The sequence below is a fragment of the Vidua chalybeata genome, chromosome 14 (genome assembly GCF_026979565.1).
Source record: "Vidua chalybeata isolate OUT-0048 chromosome 14, bVidCha1 merged haplotype, whole genome shotgun sequence".
Lineage (NCBI taxonomy): Eukaryota > Metazoa > Chordata > Aves > Passeriformes > Viduidae > Vidua > Vidua chalybeata.
This window is the reverse complement of record NC_071543.1, coordinates 13884572-13903482: the sequence shown is the minus strand read 5'-3', so window position 1 is coordinate 13903482 and position 18911 is coordinate 13884572. Positions and strand designations below refer to the sequence as shown.

At 58.1% G+C, this 18911-nt stretch overlaps 1 protein-coding gene across 4 annotated transcripts in view; it reads right to left on the bottom strand.

Annotated features, from left to right (window-relative positions):
• Positions 1–1940: 1940 nt before the first annotated feature.
• The window catches only part of STARD8 (StAR related lipid transfer domain containing 8), a 41332-nt gene continuing 24361 nt past the window's right edge, over positions 1941–18911 (bottom strand). For 3 of the 4 annotated variants that reach the window (XM_053955640.1, XM_053955642.1, XM_053955641.1), the window contains 13 exons: positions 11580–11651; positions 10178–10259; positions 9069–9132; positions 7415–8781; positions 6633–6806; positions 5996–6155; positions 5555–5753; positions 5226–5436; positions 4953–5067; positions 4440–4655; positions 4007–4224; positions 3672–3848; positions 1941–3563 (listed from right to left, as the gene is read on the bottom strand). In XM_053955640.1, the coding sequence (XP_053811615.1) occupies positions 3446–3563; positions 3672–3848; positions 4007–4224; positions 4440–4655; positions 4953–5067; positions 5226–5436; positions 5555–5753; positions 5996–6155; positions 6633–6806; positions 7415–8781; positions 9069–9132; positions 10178–10259; positions 11580–11651 (3173 nt within the window). In that variant the 3' untranslated portion in view covers positions 1941–3445. Of the gene's footprint in view, positions 3564–3671; positions 3849–4006; positions 4225–4439; positions 4656–4952; positions 5068–5225; positions 5437–5554; positions 5754–5995; positions 6156–6632; positions 6807–7414; positions 8782–9068; positions 9133–10177; positions 10260–11579; positions 11652–13179; positions 13326–18911 lie in introns of those variants that run through there. The other variant, XM_053955639.1, reaches the window with a different exon arrangement.

Sequence of the window (18911 nt, the reverse complement as noted above, 5' to 3'; positions counted from 1 at the left end):
TGGGTGATTGGACTGGGCATCACTTGTTTCTCCTGGTTTTATTTCTCTCTCTTCATTAGCATTGTAATTTTTTGTATTAATTGCTAAACTGTTCTTATCTCAACCCACAAAGTTTCTCGTCTTTCCCATTTCCATCCCGACACAGGGGGTGGTGGGAGTGAGTGGCTGTGGTGCTGAGCTACTGCCTGGGGTTAAAAAGCCCAATCTGAGTGCAGGAAGAGAAACCAGTTCACCCCTATCCCCTGAGAAAGTTATTCCAGCCCACTGGAAGCTCACCAGCATGAAGGAACTGCTTAAATCTTCCCTGGGACAAGAGAGTGTCTGCTGGCTGGGGCTGATTTAGGGCAAGGAGAACATTCTGCCCATGAAGACAGAGAAGTTGCAGAGCCATGGGGGCCCTGTCCTGGCACAGGTGTGGTACAGAGGGAGGTGAATTTGAGAAGGGTAGGTGGGGGTGGGGGGAAGGTAGATGCTGTGTAGGTGGGGGCGAGGCAGGTACACTCCACCACCAGGTGTTCCCTGTGCACTGAGAGCTGTGGCTGAGCAATGCCTTTAAAGATCCTTCTGCCAGGGCTGAGGTAACAGCCCAAGGATCCCAGGGATGGGCAAATGGTCAGGCTGGCCAAGCATCACTTCTGTGCTGGGGATGGCCCAGACTGCCAGCTGGGATGGCTGCAGCTTCTCTTTGGAAGGAGAGAATCATCATTAATTTTCCCCAGATGCACATTTCCAAGTACCTGTAATGAAAGACAACTGTGCATGTTCCTCCCTGTAATTGGGCTGTTTGCACTCTAAATACAGTACAGCTTCTACCTGACTGGCTAATAAGGAATGATTTCCTCCCCTTTTATCTCTAATTAAGCCAAACTGAGCCTGGCATTGCTGCTCTGCAATCATTTCCCAATGCAGGGGTTTGTTAAGTTGTAGGGATTGGCTTTTATAAGGTTTGGAAAGATTCATCTGTAATAACGTGCAGAGAGAAAACATAAATCTCTGTTAATGAAACTTGGAGGATTTCAGTAAGAAATTGATTTTAAATGTTAGTGTCTGCAAAACAGGGGTTGGAGAAAAACACTGTTGGACTGAGCAGCTGGCACTGCTGAGGCGAGGCGGATTTGGGAGCGTGGCTGGGTGAGCCCAAAAGCCCTGGGATGGCTCCAGCCAGCTTTGCAGAGGCTTTGTGGTGTTATTTAGTGTTTGCACCCAGCACAGCATTGTGCAGAGGGGTGGGGACAGGGACGATGTGAGGCAGGGCAGGGTTCCCTGCAGGAGTGGGGGTCCCTGAGAGCTCACACCCCTCCATCAATGGGATGCCTGGGTGGGTCTGTGGAGTGCTGCCATCCTGCTGGGACCCTGCAAGATGACATGCCACCTTGGCCTCTATCCCAGGATGGGGAGGGTACCCTCTCCATCCCAGTGCTGGAATCCTGGCCATGGGTGGATTTGGGATGAGCCAGGGCTGCCCCGATATCTCTGCCTGTTAGTGCTAAAAGCCAGAGCAGTCCTGCTGCTGCCAATCCCACACTTTAGCCAAGCTCAGAGAGGGATTTCTTCCTCTCCAGGCTTTAATCTTGCAGCCTTCATCACCATCATCTTCATCTACTCCTGCATGTTCCACCCCATTCCCATCACTGCTCCCAAAACAGTGGCCAGAGGTGTCTGCTCCAGGGAATTCAACAGCACAATGTGGTTCTTCTTCATCGGCATCACCGATGCTGGATGCTCATCTTCCTCCTCTAGGTGCTCTCCCTGCTGCAGGTGGCAATGCCAGGAGAGCTCCAAACCCTGGCAAGGCCCTGGAGCACAGCTGGATGTGGAAAATGCTGGGTTTGAGTCTCTTCACCCACACAGGGGCTGCCCCAAGGCCACACATTGCTCAGCATTGCTCCTCCAGTGCTGGAGAAGCCCTGAACACGGAGGTTTCCTCATCAGCCAGCAGATCTTGTTAGTACTTTATTAATTGCACGGATGGGAAGAGCAGCCCCAATCCAAGTCAAACAACTGCTGCAGTTTCATATGATACAAAAGAAAAGTCCCTTAAATACAAAATACCCAGCTCTAAGCGAGCATCACCTGGTGCTGAGCTCTGCCACCAGAGTTATATATTAATATTCCACCTGTACAAGTATTTATAGATAGAAAAAAAAAAAAAAAAGAAACACTTTAAAAAAATATCAGGAGAAAATTCACTCCCCCACATGTTAGTTATATTTATATATATATATTTAAAAATACATATATATAAGAACACAGAGTAGAGGCTGACTTGTGCTTTTCTCTTTACCAAAAGAGAGGTATGGCCAAACTGACACTGGGAGTCCCTAGCTCATGGGTCGTGTTGCCTTCCCGTTGGAACGACGTTTGGGAATTTGGGTGCCTGCCTGAATGGAGAAACCAGGTCATCTCCTGGGTGCTGACAGCTCCAGTGAACAGTTCCTTCATGAAGAGAAGGAAGGGGTGGAAAGGGGAACAGGTGTCTCTGCAGGGAGTAGGTGGGCATGGGCCATGTGTAGCTGCCCAAAGAGGGGTGAATCCAAATCAACTGCCCCTCCTGTCATCCCTCCTCCCCCTCTGGGTACAGCCCTCAACATTGAGGGCAGCACAAAGGGGGAGCTGGTCTGGGGAGTCCCTCCCCACCTCGATGCCTCTTTCCAGGCACTGCCCCTTCCCACCCAGGTGCAGCTGCTCCAGGGCTCCAGCAGTATCCTGCCCCATGCAAATAACAGGTCAGCTGGTTGAGGATGGCTTTGGCTTGGAGTGTGATCCATCCACCGCTCCTCTCAGTGATATCCAGGGCAGAGAGAGGGCTTTTAGCCAAGGAAGAGCAAGGCACAGGAGTACAGGGCTGCTTCTTCCATGAACTCAGCACCAATGCTGCAACAGGTTCCGTATGCCCCTCAACAGGGGCTGGCACCTGTGTATCTATAGACAGCCCCCTCCTCCCAGAACAGCAGCCTCTTCCACTACCACACAGTGACTCCCTGGCTGTCCCCACTGGGTGACATCACACACACAATCCCCCCCTCACTGCCCACCCTCCACTTCCCAACCCCGCACTGCGACCTGCGGACACGGCCCCATTTTCCCCGCTCGCTCCTCCCGCTTTACTCCACGCTCCTTCATCCCTGCTGTTGCTCCTGGCTAGTGTGGGAGCCCCAGCTCCTGCCACAGGCTGCATTCAGGGGTCACCCCATGGCCACCCTTTCCCTTTGCTCTTCCACCTCTCCTGCGGGACACCACGGCTTCCCCTCTGCAGCCACCCTGCCCTACAGCACCTGGGCCGTGGCATGGGACTGCCCAGCCCGGGGTGAAAGGACGTTTATAAATATGTGCCTCTGTCTCCCCCTCCACAGGCACTGCACCACACCGTGCTTCCTGCTGAGAGCCCCAGGCCGGATCCAATGGCAAGTTCATGTCTGAAAGGACAGTGCATCTTCCTGGTGCCTCAAATCTTTGTCTCGGGGCCGGTGGGACTCAGGGCTGGGAAAGAGTCTCGGATCCTCGCCAGCTCCATGGCACAGAGGTGGCCAAAGACCCTGTTATACCACTCGGGAGACCGGCCCCTGGAGAAGGGAAGAGGCAGGAAGGGGTGAGTGTGCAGGAGAGACCCTGGCAGTATCATGGAGCAGCACATCCTGCTGCTCCATCCCCGCCCCGGAGCGTCCCGTTACCTGAGGTCAGCCCTGCAGATGTGGGTCACCCTGGAGCGGCCCATGGCGCCGGGCTCGATGAGGTACTGGGACGTCAGCACGATGGCCTTGACACCTCCCTCCACTGGCACCTTGTCGTGCTCCACCGAGAGGGAGCTGAGCAGGCAGGCTCCCCGCGGCAGGTCCGTGCGCCAGCGCCTGCCACAGAGCAGCGGTCACTGCGTGCCCACGCGGGGCCACAGCGGGATGGGACAGCAGGGCCCAACACAGCCCGGGAAAGGAGGAGGAGATGGGGCTGGAGCAGAGGGATGCGCCCAACTGAGCCCAAACCCCCCGCGGGTCGCGGCCGCCCTCACCGGAGCACCATGCAGTCCCTGCGCGGGTGCGGGGCCATGCTGTCCGTCACGTAGTGGTACAGCTCCATGTCCTTGTCCAGCGCCTCCACCACCCTGCTCTGCAGCAGGTCCTCGTCCCACAGGTGACGCTCCCGCAGCACCCGGTGCAGCACCATGGCAGGAGGGGCCTCAACATCCGTGGAGACCTTCCACAGGCGCAGAGGGTGCCCGTCCCCAACCTGAGGGGACGAGGTGAGGGTCACACAGACTGTCCCACAGGACCCCAGTGCTAACCCCTGAGCAGCTTCGCTGATGGCTCCCACTGCCATAGAGCAGCACAGTCCCATCTGCTGGCTAGTGAGGGATGAGGTGGGACCTCCTCTGGATGCTGGAGATGCCACCCCATACACATTTCCCTGCATGTCCTCAAGCCCCTCCACACAATGGCATTTACCTTTTTGCAGGACAGCTCCGTGTTCAGGGGCCCCGGCGTGCTCAGCCATCCCTTGAATTTCTCTGACGACTCTTTGAGCAGGTTCTGGACACTCTGCTCAAAGTAGGAGTGTAAATCCTTGCTCTCTCCCTGGCACACCAAGTCAGCCAGGGGGTGGGGATAAGCATCTGCAGCCATATAGGAGCTGCTCAGCTGCAGCAAGATGTCATGGGAGACCTGCAAGCCAAAAACACACAGATGTTCAGTGAGGCAGAGAGATCTTGTGGGGACTTTGTGAGTGGTCCTGGACACACAGAGAACCGTAATTCATTCCCCAGGGAGTGGGGAGGATGGACATACAGCCTGCACCACCTCCTGCCCCAGGACATAGCTGGGCTTGGCTCCAGGGTGAATGGCTGGTGGCTGCTGTCCCACTGAGGGAAGGATGCCCTCAGCTTGCCCCAGGACCAGCACCTGCCAGCAAAGTCACACCTCCCACAGGCAGCGCTGGGCTGGGACACCACTGCCACCCACCTGGAAGAGCTTCTTGCAGTCGCTGATCATGTGGGAGAGCCCCTGCGTGGCGGCCATGTTCTCATTGAGGTCCTTCTGGTCCGGCTTCCCCATGGTGCCCCTCTTGTGTATGGCCCTGTGGGGGATCAGGTAGCGCTGGCACCAGTGGGCACCTCTAGACCCCCTCATTTGTGCCACAGAGCAGAGCCAACAGCCCCCCCATATCTCACCATTCCCTGCTGGAATGCAGGCAGGGAAGGAGCACTGGGGAGCTGGGGCTCAGCCAGCCCTTACCTGGGCGATGTGCTTTCCTTCTTGGACACGTTGAGGTGGAAGATGGAAGGGGCCAGGCACACAGCCAGGTTCCCAGCCGTCATCTGGTTCTCCTCAGCCGAGGCGATGTCGCTCAGGAAGTAGAGCAGGGTCTGCAGCACCTCCCGGTTCTCGTCCGGCATGAGGATGATGGCGGCCTGCACCGCCTGCAGCCGCTGCTCCTTGGACACGACTGCGGCCACGGGGCAGCGTCAGCGGGGCGTCCCCACGGCCACCACCCATCCCCTCCATCCAAACAGGGGGACCCCTCCTCCCCGAAGACCCTGAGCTGCCCCCAGCCCGGCCCTTACACTGGTAGATCTGCAGGAAGGTGTCGGTCAGCTTGCTGGTGAAGATGGGCTCGGGCAGGTCGCGGAAGTATTGCTTCAGCAGGTCGGCCACGTCGTACGCCGACTGGCCCGAGTAGTCGACGTTGTCGGGGCTGGTCTCGTTCATGTGCCGGAGCGCCTGGATCCGGGACTTCACCCCGGACTTGCGGAAAATGCCAACCTGCCAGAGCATAGCGGGGGTGAGCGGGCACCGGCCTGGGGGGCACCTGTGGGACAGGCAAAGACACTCCCTCCCCAAAGGGATCATCCCTGAACCCAGAGGAGGCACTGAGTGAGGGACAGCCACGGGGATGCTGCTGGGTTCCCACTTCAGCACACACCACAAGAGGTGAACAGCAGGACCCCTAAAGCTATTTTTTCCCCCCAAATCCCAGTGCTGCTTCCCAGCAGCCGCAGCCTCACCTGGTCCAGGCACTGGCTGCGCAAGTAGCGCATGGCCTGCTGGATGCTCTGGGGCAGGGGCTGCCCCGTCCGCTGCACGTTGACGATGGGTGGCACCCCAAAAACCATCTTGTCCCTGTAGTCAGGGACTTTACTCCGCTTCATGAACTTGGGGACAGTCCTGCAGAGTGGGACAGAGAGACATCAGTGCAATGATCAGTGCCCTCAGCACCCTCCTCACAGAGAGAGCAGAACCCTGGGAACAGACACACACACACACACATTTCTGCAGTCTTTGGAATACAAGCAAGGCAGCTTCCTAGCAGGAATGGCAGCACCTTTTATTAAGCTAAAATATTTTCATACTTGGCTATTAAAAGAAACTACTGTCCCACTCTCTTATGTTGCTGCTGTTGCTGCAGCACTTTTAATGCCCCATGAACACCTGCAGCCCCCACAGTGGCAGATAATGCCAGAAGCCCTCTGGAAGCCAGGGTGATGCCAGGAGCCTGGTGCTCAGCTCTGGCTCACACCTGCCAGAGCAGAAAGCCCTTGGTTTAGCTCTTCCCCCTCCAAACCCTGAGGCTGCCCCAGGCTGGGGACACAGCACAAGCTGCAGCCTGTGGGCCCCATCCTGGTCCCCCTGGCCCCAGCTCACCACGTCCAGGCCTGCTTGTGGGGCACGGAGTACTTCTCCATGATGGCTGTGAGCCGGAGCAGGGAGCACTTCTGGAGCAGGTTGAGCTGGGCCGATGACTGGCGGTTGATCTCCAGCGAGGCCGAGTTCAGGCTGGGCCGGTGCGAGTTCTGGAAGCTGTGCCAACGCAGCTTTCTAGGGACACACGGGACATTCCCAGCTAAGGAAACCCCCAGTGCTCTCCACTCCTTCATGGTTACTGCCACATCACCCTCCGGCACCAGCCGAACTGGGTGAGCAAAGCCAGAGAACTCGGCATCAGCCGTAGCTCTCCTGGAGAGAGCCCCAGGGAATACTGGCACAGGGGAGGCACCTGCCCGCTGCGTTTACACTTGTTATTCGTTAATGAAAAACCTTTTAATCGCGGGTCTGTGCAGGCAGACAGGGCCGGCAGCGGTGGCAGAGCTGAAGTGCTGGCAGCGGTGTCCTGCGGCCACCAGAGCGCACCAGCGCCCCGCGCTGCGCTCCCCTGCCCGCACCGCGCGGCTCCGGAGCACTCCCCTCCCTCCGCCCGCTTCTGCCTTCCCGGGAAGAGGCGATCATCCAGCCCTGCTCCCCAGACCCACGGGCTGTGCACCCCTCCCGGCTGCAGCAGCCCCGTCCCGGGAGTGTTCACGGCCGGGCTGGACAGGGTTTGGAGCGATAAGGTCTAGTGGAAAGTGTCCTTGCCCATAGCATGAGGATGGAACGAGATCATCCCCATGGTCCCTTCCCACCCAAACCACCTCGGGATTCTGTGATACCTGCAGGGTCTTGTGAGAGATGCTCCCACCCCCGAATCCCGGCGCTCCCGTGTCTCGATCTCTTCAGCCTCGTTGAGGGAGTTCCCAGTGCTACCAAAGTCACTGGCAGAGGTGCCAACATCCGACATGGACTGTTCTTCGAAATGCAGGTTGGAGGGTTCCCCTCCCGAGTCCGACTCCTCCTCATCCTCCTCTTCCTCGCCCCCTACCTCCCCATCCAGGCCAGGGGAGACGGCTTTACACCAGAGCTCCACCTTCTGCTGCAGCCCCCACACGTGCTGCAGGATGTCGTCGAGGTTCTCGTAGGTGACCTCCCCGTCCTTGCAGAAATCCTCGCTGCTGCCGAAGTCCGGCACGTTGTCGTAGACGCTGACGCGGCTGCCCAGGGAGCTGCAGGAGCCCCGGCGCCGGCGGGCAAAGCCCCTCGGGGAGGACGAGCCCTCCGCGCTGCTGCTGCTGCCGCCCCCGCCCAGCCCCACGGCCGCGCTCCCTGCGTTCCAGTGGCTCAGGGAGCTGCCGGCCAGGGGACACAAGCTCTCGATGGACAGGGATTTGGGGAAGGTGCCGGGCTTGTGGTCACAGGGGATATAGACCAGGCAGTCGCCATGGCGAGCCCGGCGCTGGCACTCGGCAGCAGCCCAGGCACTGCCGGCGGCAGTGGCTGTGTCTGTGTCGTAATCCTCCAGGTAGACTCCGCTGCGTTTGGGGTCAGAGCTGCCCTTGGTGCCCCCGGGGCCGAGCAGGCGGTTAGTCCTGTATGATACCGAGAAGAAGTGTTTTTTGCTGTGGAAAGGGGCAGGTGTCCCTCTTTTAGAGGAGTTGGTCCTGGTGGCTGCAAGGTCCCCATCACTCTTCAGAGAGCCCCATCCTGGTGGGAGAGTGGCGCTGCTGTGCGGAGCCACCCTCCTGTCTGGGCTGGGTTTCTCCTTGTCCTTCCTCCGCAGGGACTCGATCCGCTTCAGGAAGCTTCGAGACCGTCGCTTCTTCAGCTTCTCCTTAGAGCCCTCTCCCTGGCCCGAGGGCTGCTCCGGCGCAGAACCCTCGCTCTGGCTGCAGCTGGAGGCGGTGGCAGCGGCACGGAGGGGGGACGGGGGCTCGGATGGCAGGGCCGCAGTGCCCAGCGTGCCGCCCGTGCCACCCACGCTGCCCACGCTGCCCGTGCTGTGCAGGGACGTGGCCTCGGGGTTGGTGCTGAGGTCCGTGAGGACGCTCTCGCGGCTGGACACCGGGCGCATGGTGCAGCTCAGGGCCTCCGAGCCCTGGGACAGGACATCGGCGGACCCCACCCGTGACCACCTTTTGCTGTCCCTCTGGAAGGCCCACCGGCTGCTGATGGCACACTGGTCTTCCTCCTCAGAGTCTTCATTCTGTGGGCAGTTGAGGACAGGGGATGATCAATCAATTGGAGCCGAGGAGGGTCAGCACATCCCCCCACCTCAGTGGGGCATGGGACCAGCATGGCCCCAGGTGGGGAGGAGAGCAGCATGGTCACCCCTTAAACCAGCTCGTGACCCTTTTGGCAGTCCTGGAGGCCTCCAGGAGCCACTCTGTGCCCAGGGCAATCCCAGAGCTCACCAGGACACTGCCCCACCATCGAGCACATGATCCCCTGCACTCCTCAGCCCCTCACCTGCCTCGAGCAGCCAGGATGTACCTGTTTACGCTGAAAGTGAACATCCAGCTTCATGGAGGCACAGGTGTTCAGGGTCATCAGCCTCCTGCAAGAAACAGAGTGGCTTTACCCTGGTCCCAGCCCCTGTCCCAGCCCTGCTGCAGTCACAGGGATTGCTTTGGCTTCTTTTGATTTTCCTGCCTTAGAGGTTGGCTGTGCCTGTCACCTATCACCCGTTGCTTTGGGTCCGCAGTCAGAGGGACACCTGACTAACAAGGGGACAATGCCAGCAGATGGTAGCTCCAGCCAGGCGATGCTCATGCCAGCTGCTGGGGCCACCAGTTCTGCAAGTGGGCAGGGGTGGTCTGCTCCAGGCTACTAAAGCAAAACCACCTCAGAAGCTCCTGTGCCCCAGACACAGAATGACTAAAGGACCTGAAAGCTCAGAGAGGGAGGAACAGCAGAGACCTCCCATCACCTCCTGCCTCACTTATCCCAGGAAATGGCACGGGGATCCCCTTCTGCCCAACACAGCAGCCTCTGCTGGGAAACAAATAGGAAACAGACCCTGTTCCCACCTCTTCTCTATTCTGGGTGGGAGGGACAGCGTGGAGCCAGCGCAGGGATGTGGCTGTGATGACGTGTCCCGAGAGCCAAGGCAGGGCTGAGTCACCTGCAGCACGGAGTGACACATGGCCCATCCAGACTGACCATGCGGTCAGTGCCCCGCTTTGGGTGCCAGCCTTGCTCTGCCCAGGTCCCCCACCCACTGCTCCCTGCACACCACCCCTGGGCAGCTCCCCAGCCTGCAGCTGAAGCAGCGCCGTGCCCAGGTGGAAACACACGGCCGGGCTGCGGTGCCTGGTACTGGGACGACCAGCATCACATGGAGCATAAAAACCTCTTGTTTCCCTGGAACCACCCAACACCAGCAATGTTCCCTGATATGAATGACTGAGTTCTCACTGCACAGGGCGTGACAGTGCTGGAGCAGGCTCTGAGCCCAACCAAGGTCAAGGCAGGAACCCTACTAAGCCAATCCCCCCATCAGGCACCCCCTGAGCCCACCATCCCCTCAGCCTGGGCCGCTGCCCCTGTCTGTGCCACATCCCCGTGCTGATTCCATGTGAGGGGGGGCAAGGGAGCATTACCTGCACAGGGATTTGAGGGAATCCTGGTCCAGGAAGCTGTGGTCCTTCTTCACAGCACTGATGTCAAGAGGGAATGACGACTCTGGGGAAGGAAGTGACATCAGTGGCAGATCCCCAGCCAGCTGCCCCATCAGGGGCAAAGGGCAGCAGTGGGCATGGGAAGAGGAGGAGAGGCCGGAGTGGCTGGAGATGACCTGGAGGTGGTGCATGCCCTGGGCACGGCTCTTCCCAGGTATGTTAGGTGAGGTGATAAGGTGCCCAAGGGCCTCCATTCAGTTCCCTGCTCATCCCTGTGCAGAGACAGCTCTGCTGGGATCGTGCATGTGGGACCTGGACCTTCAGCCCCAAGGGTCTCAATCCATCTGTTCATGAAACCATGGAGTGTAATCACCACGGGAAGAGAAACAGAGGAAAACACTTGGAGGATATGGGAAGTTCTATGGACAGAGGCTGGAGAAGGGTTGGTTGATTCACAGACGGCGGCACCAGCACCGCTCCTCTCTGCCCAGCTGTGAGCCCTGTCTGGGGCCAGCACCTGGGGCTGGGTATCCCAGCAGGAACCCGGCCCGTCCTTGCACGTGGGGCCTGCCCCCCAAAATAGGCACTGGCAGCAAACAGGCTGCTCATAAAGCCATCACCGGGGAGCTGGTGCTGCAGGGGGCGGGGGAAGCGCCCGGGTGAACAATGGCCGTGGCTGCGGCCGCCGGAGCCCCGCTTCCCGCTATTGTCCAGCCGGACGGGGCCGGCTGCAGCCGCCGCTCCTCGCACCAGCCGGACCAGGATCCCCCCATGGTCCAAGAAAACACAGCCGAGCCTGAGGCTAGAGCCACCACCACAGCCACCCCGCCACCGCCCTGGGTGCCTGGCACAGGAGCTGGGAGTAGGAACGTTGGCCGGGGAATGCCCGTGCCCAGGGAGGCACAGGGACATGGTCTGCTCCGGGCAGGGCTCGCTGAGTGCTCAGAAATGACAGGCTGGAGCAGGGCAGGGGTTGTGGGAGTGGGGAGGGACAGGAGGAGGAAGAACATGCTCGCTCTCCACATTACCTACACTGGCTGCCCCTATGCTCCCACCCACGGCAAACACTCCCTGAACCACTTCAGAGCTGATGGCTCTCCAAAGCCTGGCTGCCCTTGGCCAAAGCAGCCGCCCCAGGATTCCTCAGAGCCCTGCCTGAAGGGGAAAAGTTCAGGAATGCAGGGAAGTTAACTGGCTGGTTCTCCAGGCCGTGGCCAAGGGCTCAAAGTGTAACAAACAATCATATAATCAGTGAACAATCCCCTCCGTCTCCTCCTCTCCCTGGAGCTGTGGGCGCTGTCCCTGCAGCCCCTCTTGGAATCTGGATGAGATAGAGGCTCTGAGCAGGTACAGAGCAGGGTCAGTGGCAGGAGGCAGCTCTCACCTTCGTACAGCTGGGCATACTGGGGGAATCCCGCTGCCCGGAGCCAGTCACACGCTTTCTTGGCTTCAATTTCTGTAAGAAAGCAAAGAAACAGCCTGAACATCCCGCCAGCAGCAGCAACGCCCTGAGAACACAGCCCACACCCCCAGAGCCCGACACCAAGCCCATGCTCCATGCTCTGCACAGAGCAGAGGAGATGTGTGACTGCAGAGCCAGGGGTCCCACCAGCAGCAGGGTCCTGGGCAGACAGAGCTCAGCTGCAGCTCTCTGCCAGCACTGGGCAAAGAGCAGGTGACAGTGATGCCACCTGAAGGACAGGGACATAAGACACAGTTTTAACTTTCTGATGAAACGCTTTGTTTCTGAACCCACCAAACCAAACACAGTTCTGGGCCAGGCAGGAGAGGAAGATTTTTCTTTGTAATCATCAGTTCAGAGCTCGTCAAAGCTCAGCGCTGATCACTTCTGCAAACATCCCCAAGCAAAGGCTGCCAAAGGAGCCCTTCCTCCCCGCCTCCTTCCCACCACCCAGCCCTCTCCACCTCTTCTTTCAAGCTGGTGTTCATCCCAGTCAGCACCAAATCCCTGGTGGGGTTCTTCACCCCTCGCCCAGCTGGTTCCCACCCCTCACACAGGGATCACCATTGCCCAGATGAGCCCATTCAGCAGCCAGCAGTATTTCCTGGGAAATTCCTCCAGTTTAGAGTAACTGAGGGAAAAGAGCCCAGAGCTGCCGCAGCCACAGCAAGTCATTGCCAAGTGTCAGCACCCATCAGCCCGATGACATTTCTGCTGCTGAGGGTGACAACATTTGACCTCCAGGGTAGAAAATGCCTTGGCAGCCTCAGGGTCTGATCTGTCCCTCCTGGAGGCAGCAGCCGGCACAGAGTGGGCTGAGGCCAGACCCACCCAGCACTGGAATACCCTGATTCCATCCCCATCCGCCCACTGCCTCAGCCCAGAGCTCTGGCCACAGTTTGCATTCCCAGTTCCAAACTTAGAGAAGGAAAAAAAAAAAAAAAAAAGCTCCAAATAAGCAGCTCAATTCAGGGCAGGACTAAGCCAAAGCCCTGGACCCAAATACTTGGCAAGTTTTGGGAAGAAGTTTTGGAATGAGCATCTGGATCTGGGTCCAAACCGCACAGCTGTCATTAACCGTGCCATGAGTCCTGCCAAAACCCAGGGCTGACCCCTCCTGCCCCCTCCAGGGCTCAGACCCAGCAATCCCAGTGGAAACTGGGATAGACCCTGGAGCTATCCTGGGTTTGCTGGTCCATGTGGAGCACCACATCCCTCCCAAAGAACCCAACCTCCCCTGGAGTGGGCACCCCATGGCTGCATCTGTCCAGCAGGAGGGCACCAAGACTGGTGGTCCCTGGGAATGCTCTCTGGCCACGCCAGCTCTGGAAGCAGATCCCTTCCACACTCCTGGAGTGGGCAGAACCCAGGGACAGGCATTTCCCACAGCCCCTGCCAACCGACCTGCCAGTTCCCACTCCTGCCTGACTCTGCTCCCAATGGGAATTCCATGGGGCCATTCCCAGCCAGCGACCGCAGCTCCGTGTGCCCCAAGCCATGAGCAAAAACACCGATCTCCCACCTGTGCCATGGATCCTGCCCCAGGGATGGGTCTGGCGGAGGGCAGCAGGAGCAGGGCCGTGGCTGAGCTTACCCCTGCCCGCAGCGGGGCTCAGCTGGTACCAGAGCATGGCCGGGCACTGACTGGGGCCACACCGGAGCCTGGTGACACCCAGCGTGACCACGGCCACCCCACCAGGCCGGGAGCAGCCAGAGCCCAGGGCTGCAGCAGGATGCTCTGTGCAGGACTGGGCTCGGCCACCCATCATCGTGGTGGAAATGCGGAGTCAGAGCACGACATTTCCTTCCCTCCGCCGCCTCCCCCACGCACAGGCTGGCAGGGGGCCAGGGCCCCAAACCTCCACCTCTCCTCTCCGGGAGCCAAGTCCCAGGCTCTGCCTGCTGTGGCAAGTCCTGCATCCCCCCAGAGCCCTTCACGCAGGGAGAAGCCCCCCTAGAGCAGGGGGATGTCTGACCAGCCCGGGCTGAGCCCTGCTCATGTAGAAGTGCTGTCACAGAAAAGGTCTCCAAGTGTCCTGTCCCAGAGGGAGCCAGCAGCCAGCTTCCTCCTCTTCCCGCCCTTCCCATGGACGTGCTTTCCCAGGGAAGTGCAGGAAAGGCCGGGCAGGCAAACACTCCTGCCGTGGGGCATGGCCGGACGCTGGGCACAGGGTCACCCACTCCAGCCGTGTTCCCAGCCCTCCCTGTCACCTCTCAGGAGCCTCACTGTCGGGCAGGGTGATGGGACCTGAGCCCAGGGATTGCTGCCCAGAGACCCTCCACCCTCCCCCCAGCTCAGCCTGAGCCCCAGGCAGCAGCCACAGAGATGGGTTCCCAACATCTCCAGATGCCAGGATTCTCTGATGTCTAATGCAGGCTCATCAAGCACTACACCCACCCTCAGCAGGGCACAAACAGGGACTCCTTGCCTCCACTGGTCAGAAAATTTCCAGGAGCTTACAGCAACTCAATATCTTTGAGATCTGTGGTTTAAATGGTGCAGAAATCGTCCCACTCTAGTTGTATAGCAGGAGGAGCAGGCAGAGGGTACAGACAGAGTTCATGCATCCCTGAGAAACAAGGGGATAAATCCCACCAGCTTCCTGACTGCAGGCAGGGAAGGTAGACCAGCAGCCCCATTATGGAAGCTCTCCATGGGAGATGAGCCCTCAGGAAATGCCTGGACAACCCCACGGGGGAAACCAGCACCAACACCTTCAGTGGAAAAAGCTCCCAGTGGTGCACAATCCTATGAGCCACCAGAGAATCCTCCCCCAGCACAGCCTCTGCCCTTGTCCAGCAGCTGTTGAGGCTGGATGGTGTTTCCCAAGGAAAAGGTTTCCACAGGAGCTCTCCCATGCCCTGCACCCAGCAAGGGGCAGAGACTGTAACCCAAGTGCCACCATGGTCCATCAGAAATGCCCCAAGTGGGTCCAGCCCCCCCAGCCTGACCTCCCAACACCCCCAGGAAGGGGTGAAAATCAAAAATGAAGGAAGAGAAGATGTTCCCATTGTTCCAGAAGAAAAGGATGAAAACCAGTACTGAAGTGGAGAAAAAAGGACAAAGTTCCCCAATCCCCTTCTTGCAGTCACTGCACTGTGGCATTTCCCTGGGGCAGCCACTGGTGACTCCAGCAGGAATGGCTCCTGGCTGTGGGCGTCTGGAGCCTGATAGCTCTCTCTCAAGTGCTTTTGGTGTTCCATCCACCCCACCCTGGCCTGGAACAGGCGTGGACCAGTAAAAAAGGGAAAAGCCCAGGACATTCCATAAAAGCTCTAAAATAAGCAACCTGGAGCACTGGAAGCCAGCAGAATTACAGGCAGGAAGGCCACTTCCCAGAACCCCAGCTCTGCACTTTCACTTTAACAATCAAAACTGACAAGAAGTCCCAGGCCAGGCTCTCAGCTTCCCACAGCAAGGTTCCAAATCCCCATAAAACGTCCCACACAGCCAATTAGTGTGTGAGGAGAAAACCCCGCCACAAAATTGCTTGCTCATTACCTCATGGAAAGCTGGAAGCAGCTGCCTGGCACTGCGGGGGAAGCTTCAACCCCAGCACCAAGGGGAGAAAATTGCTCTTTTTGCTTTCGTGTTGGTGTGATTTCTTTCCATCCTGCCTGAAAGTAAACCTGCCTACAACAGGACTTTCCTTCCCAGCTATAAGCAGAAGTTTCCTGCCTGCTTTTTGCAGGAACGACAGAAAGTCCCAACACCTCTCCTGAACCAGGGGGATGTGCCTTCACTGCTTGAGAACACGAGGAGCTGAAGCAGGTGTCTCCATGGGAAAGGTGTACCCTGCTCATGCCAAAGGTACCAGGGACAGAGGGACTGACTCTGCCTGGAGAAATCAGAGCTGCCTTCCTGAGCAGGGCATCACTCCCACAGCAGCCAAGGGCCAATCCCAGACCCTCTCAGGGCGCTTTGGAGGAAGCCCCCACGGTGCCCTCCCAGCACTGGGCATAGCTGGAACTCACTGCCCACCCAGCCAGGCTCCTGGGGCAGGAGGCACACAGAGCTCCACACAGCCACGGGCATCTGCCAGCCAAGGGCACCTCCTGCTCCCAGCTGCCAGCTCCACTCAGCAAAGTGCAGAGATTTTGGAGCTGCCAGCACAGACATGGTCAGGGCACATGGACAGGAATGAGGAATGCTCTTGGATGTTCTCCCAGACACGGCACATTTCCATAATTAACCTTCACACAGTAAATAGGTCTCACAAGCTTTGGGAACTGTTCCTTGCTATGTCACCAATCAGGAACTGCTCAAATGCCTCCTTCACCTCCAGCCCTGAGGTGTCTGCTCCAAGGGCATTGCTCCCTGGGGACCTGACAGGGGGGATGGCAGCAGAGCCCTCTGCCACCCCGCTCCTCTCCCAGACAACTGCTGGGAACATGAACTTGAGGGACATGCAGAGGTAAAAATGATCCTAGAGGTTGCACAGGAATTGCTGGATGGTGTCTGAGTACTGGCTGGTACAACCCAGACAGGAACCCCTCTGGCCACCACGGGGCAGGGAGACTGTAGCTGTTGGGTGTCTGGATCATAATCCAAGCAGGCTGGGCACAGAGACCCCCCCAGTGGCACCATCAGAGCCCCCCAGAGCACTCCCCTGCCTTATCTCTGCCCACTCATCCCTCCGTTGGGCTCCAGGGCTGTGTGTGACCACCCTTATCAGCTGAATGTGGCAGCTCTCACTTCCTCCCCTCAAACGAACCCAACAGCAGCCTCAGGTCTGGTTTATTCTGTTCTAAAACCTCAACCAGGCCTTCACGCCCACAGTGTGCAGAGCTTTGTGCTGCACAACGCAGGAACGCGGCCACCAGGAAACCGAGGTGATGCTGCAGCACCGTCCACACAAAAGCAGCTCCTGCCCTCACAGGAGGCACCTGGGAGAGGAGCTGGGCCCAGCCTGCACAGGGAACACCTCTGTTTCCACAAACATCACTCAGAACAACCTAAATTCAGGTTTGCAGCCAGTGCTGTCTTTAATAAAGATGAGAAGGAAGAGCTGAAGCATATATATTAACCACAAAAAAATGACGCGTAGGATTATGGAACCATGGAATGGTTTAAGCTGGGAAAGTCGTTGCAGATCATCGAGTCCAGCACTGCCAAGGCCACCACTAACCCGAGTCCCTTCTTCACACCAAAACATCTTCACTGACCCCACAGGGCAGGGTTGAACAGGGGACAGCCACGCTCAGGGGCATGGGATGCACCAGAAGGACCGAGTGCTCTGGGACATGCCATCTGATGGACACTGGAAACAGGACATGGTGGGGTGGCAGAGACCAAGTCAGTGTCCCCTGGCACTGCTGTGATGGCTACAGGAGTGTCCTACAGCATATTACAGATTCCTGCCCCCCCCCAGGCAGCTCCTCAGAGTCCTGTAGTCCCTTTGGCCTACAGGACACTCCTCCCAGCAGCTCCAGAGCACTCGGGAGCAGGAGCTCTGCGGCAGCTCGGGGGCTGCACGTCCCACTGCTCGGGCTGCAGCTGCAGAGCAGATGTCTGGGGAGAACAAGGGATGCAAAAAGAGAAGAACAGAAACAAAGGCCAGGAAGGTGAGGACCCTGACCTTGCCTCCCCCACCTGCATTTCTGCAGCTGCTCTGACCCCAGAGGAACAGCAGAGAGGGCAGGACTGTCGCACTGTGCCAAGAGCACACAGCATTAGCCCCCCATGTCTAGGGCAAGCCCAGCATGGAGGGAACCTGGGGTTCCATCTCTGAAAAGGCAATGGCAAAGCAAGCTCAGAGCAGAGAGAGAGTCTCTGGCTCCAGCCCACCCTGTGCACCACCCCGAGAAGGTCTGTCAGGGCCAGCACAGCCACCAGCCACCTCTGTCGGATCTAGGCTTGGGGTGAAGTTTCTTCCTTCTCTCTGGTGTTTGCTGAAACCAGAAAGAAAAATCCAGAAGAGAATCCCAGAATAGTCTGGATTGGAAGGGACCTTAGAGATCATCTCATTCTGGCCCTCTGCCATGGGCAGGGACACCTTCTACTACCCCAGGTTGCTCCAAGCCCCATCCAACCTGGCCTAGAAAAGTCATGCGGCATCCACAAGGAGCAAGATGAAAACAGCTACTCGGATGCTGAAGAAAATTAATCCATCTTGCCCATCCTGTAGTCCACCCTTTCTAAAATTGCTCCGTTTTCCTGTTGGCCATCCCACGGATCTCACGCGCCCTTTGTTTGGACAAGCGGACGCCGTCGCTCTGAGGGCAGCCATTGGTGCCAGAGCTTTGGCATCCTACACCCACCACAGGTACCAGCCAGGCTGCCCTCCCGATGAGGAGACATCACATCTCTCATTTCTTTACACGGACAACAGCAAAAGTCCAGTTTTCACCACCTGGAAGAGTGTTAAACCCAGCACGGACTGAGGTCAACGTCCGGAGTACTGCACAAGACCCAACACCAGCCACCACCAAAGGCCAAGGAAGGCCAAGCCAAAGGAAAACACCAACAGTTCTGCTAAGAAAACAGAATCAGCAGCAGCTCTGGCTCTGCAGGGAGCTCTCAGCTCCAATCACCCACTGGAGCATTTGTATCTCCCATGGATGTGACCTCTGAAGCTGCTCTCCTGCTTCCCACGCCAAGGAACGACCCCCAGCTCCTGCTGCTAAATCCAGGCACTAAAGAACAGTTACTTCCTTAATACACAAGGGAATTCCCTCCTACTTTTATTCATTTATTTAGCATAAACACGTGTGTTGCCAGAGGAACCCATGGAGCAGAATTCCCTTGTGGTCTTGCTGCAGCTTTTTCCATGTTGTACAGAATCACAAACCCACCCCGTTGCTGGCTGAAGAATGCTCAGGCTCCAGCAGCTTTGGTGGGAGCCCTACATGTCCCCAGAGACAGGGAGCCCAAGCCATGGCTGTGACACCCAGCCAGTGGCCACTGCCACAGCTCTGGCATGGGCACGAGCCCTTGCAGGAAGGAACAGGCACTGAATTCCCAGCAGAGGCATGAATGGTTAATTTAGGGCTCTCTTCTTCCCTTTTGCAATACAAAAATAACCCCAAATCAAGTATTTCCCAGCTCAGCACAAGATCCTTCCTCCTCCCCCAGCAGACTCAGCTTTGTTTTATCGACTGGTCCCTGCTGCCCAGGGGAAGTACGGGCGCCTGCATGCGCTCCTTGCTGAACTCCTGAAATCCCATCCCACATCAGAAAGATCTGCAAAATTCAGGCGTTTAACCCCAAGGAGTCCTGGATGTGCAGCCGAGCACAAGGCCCCCCTCAGCCCG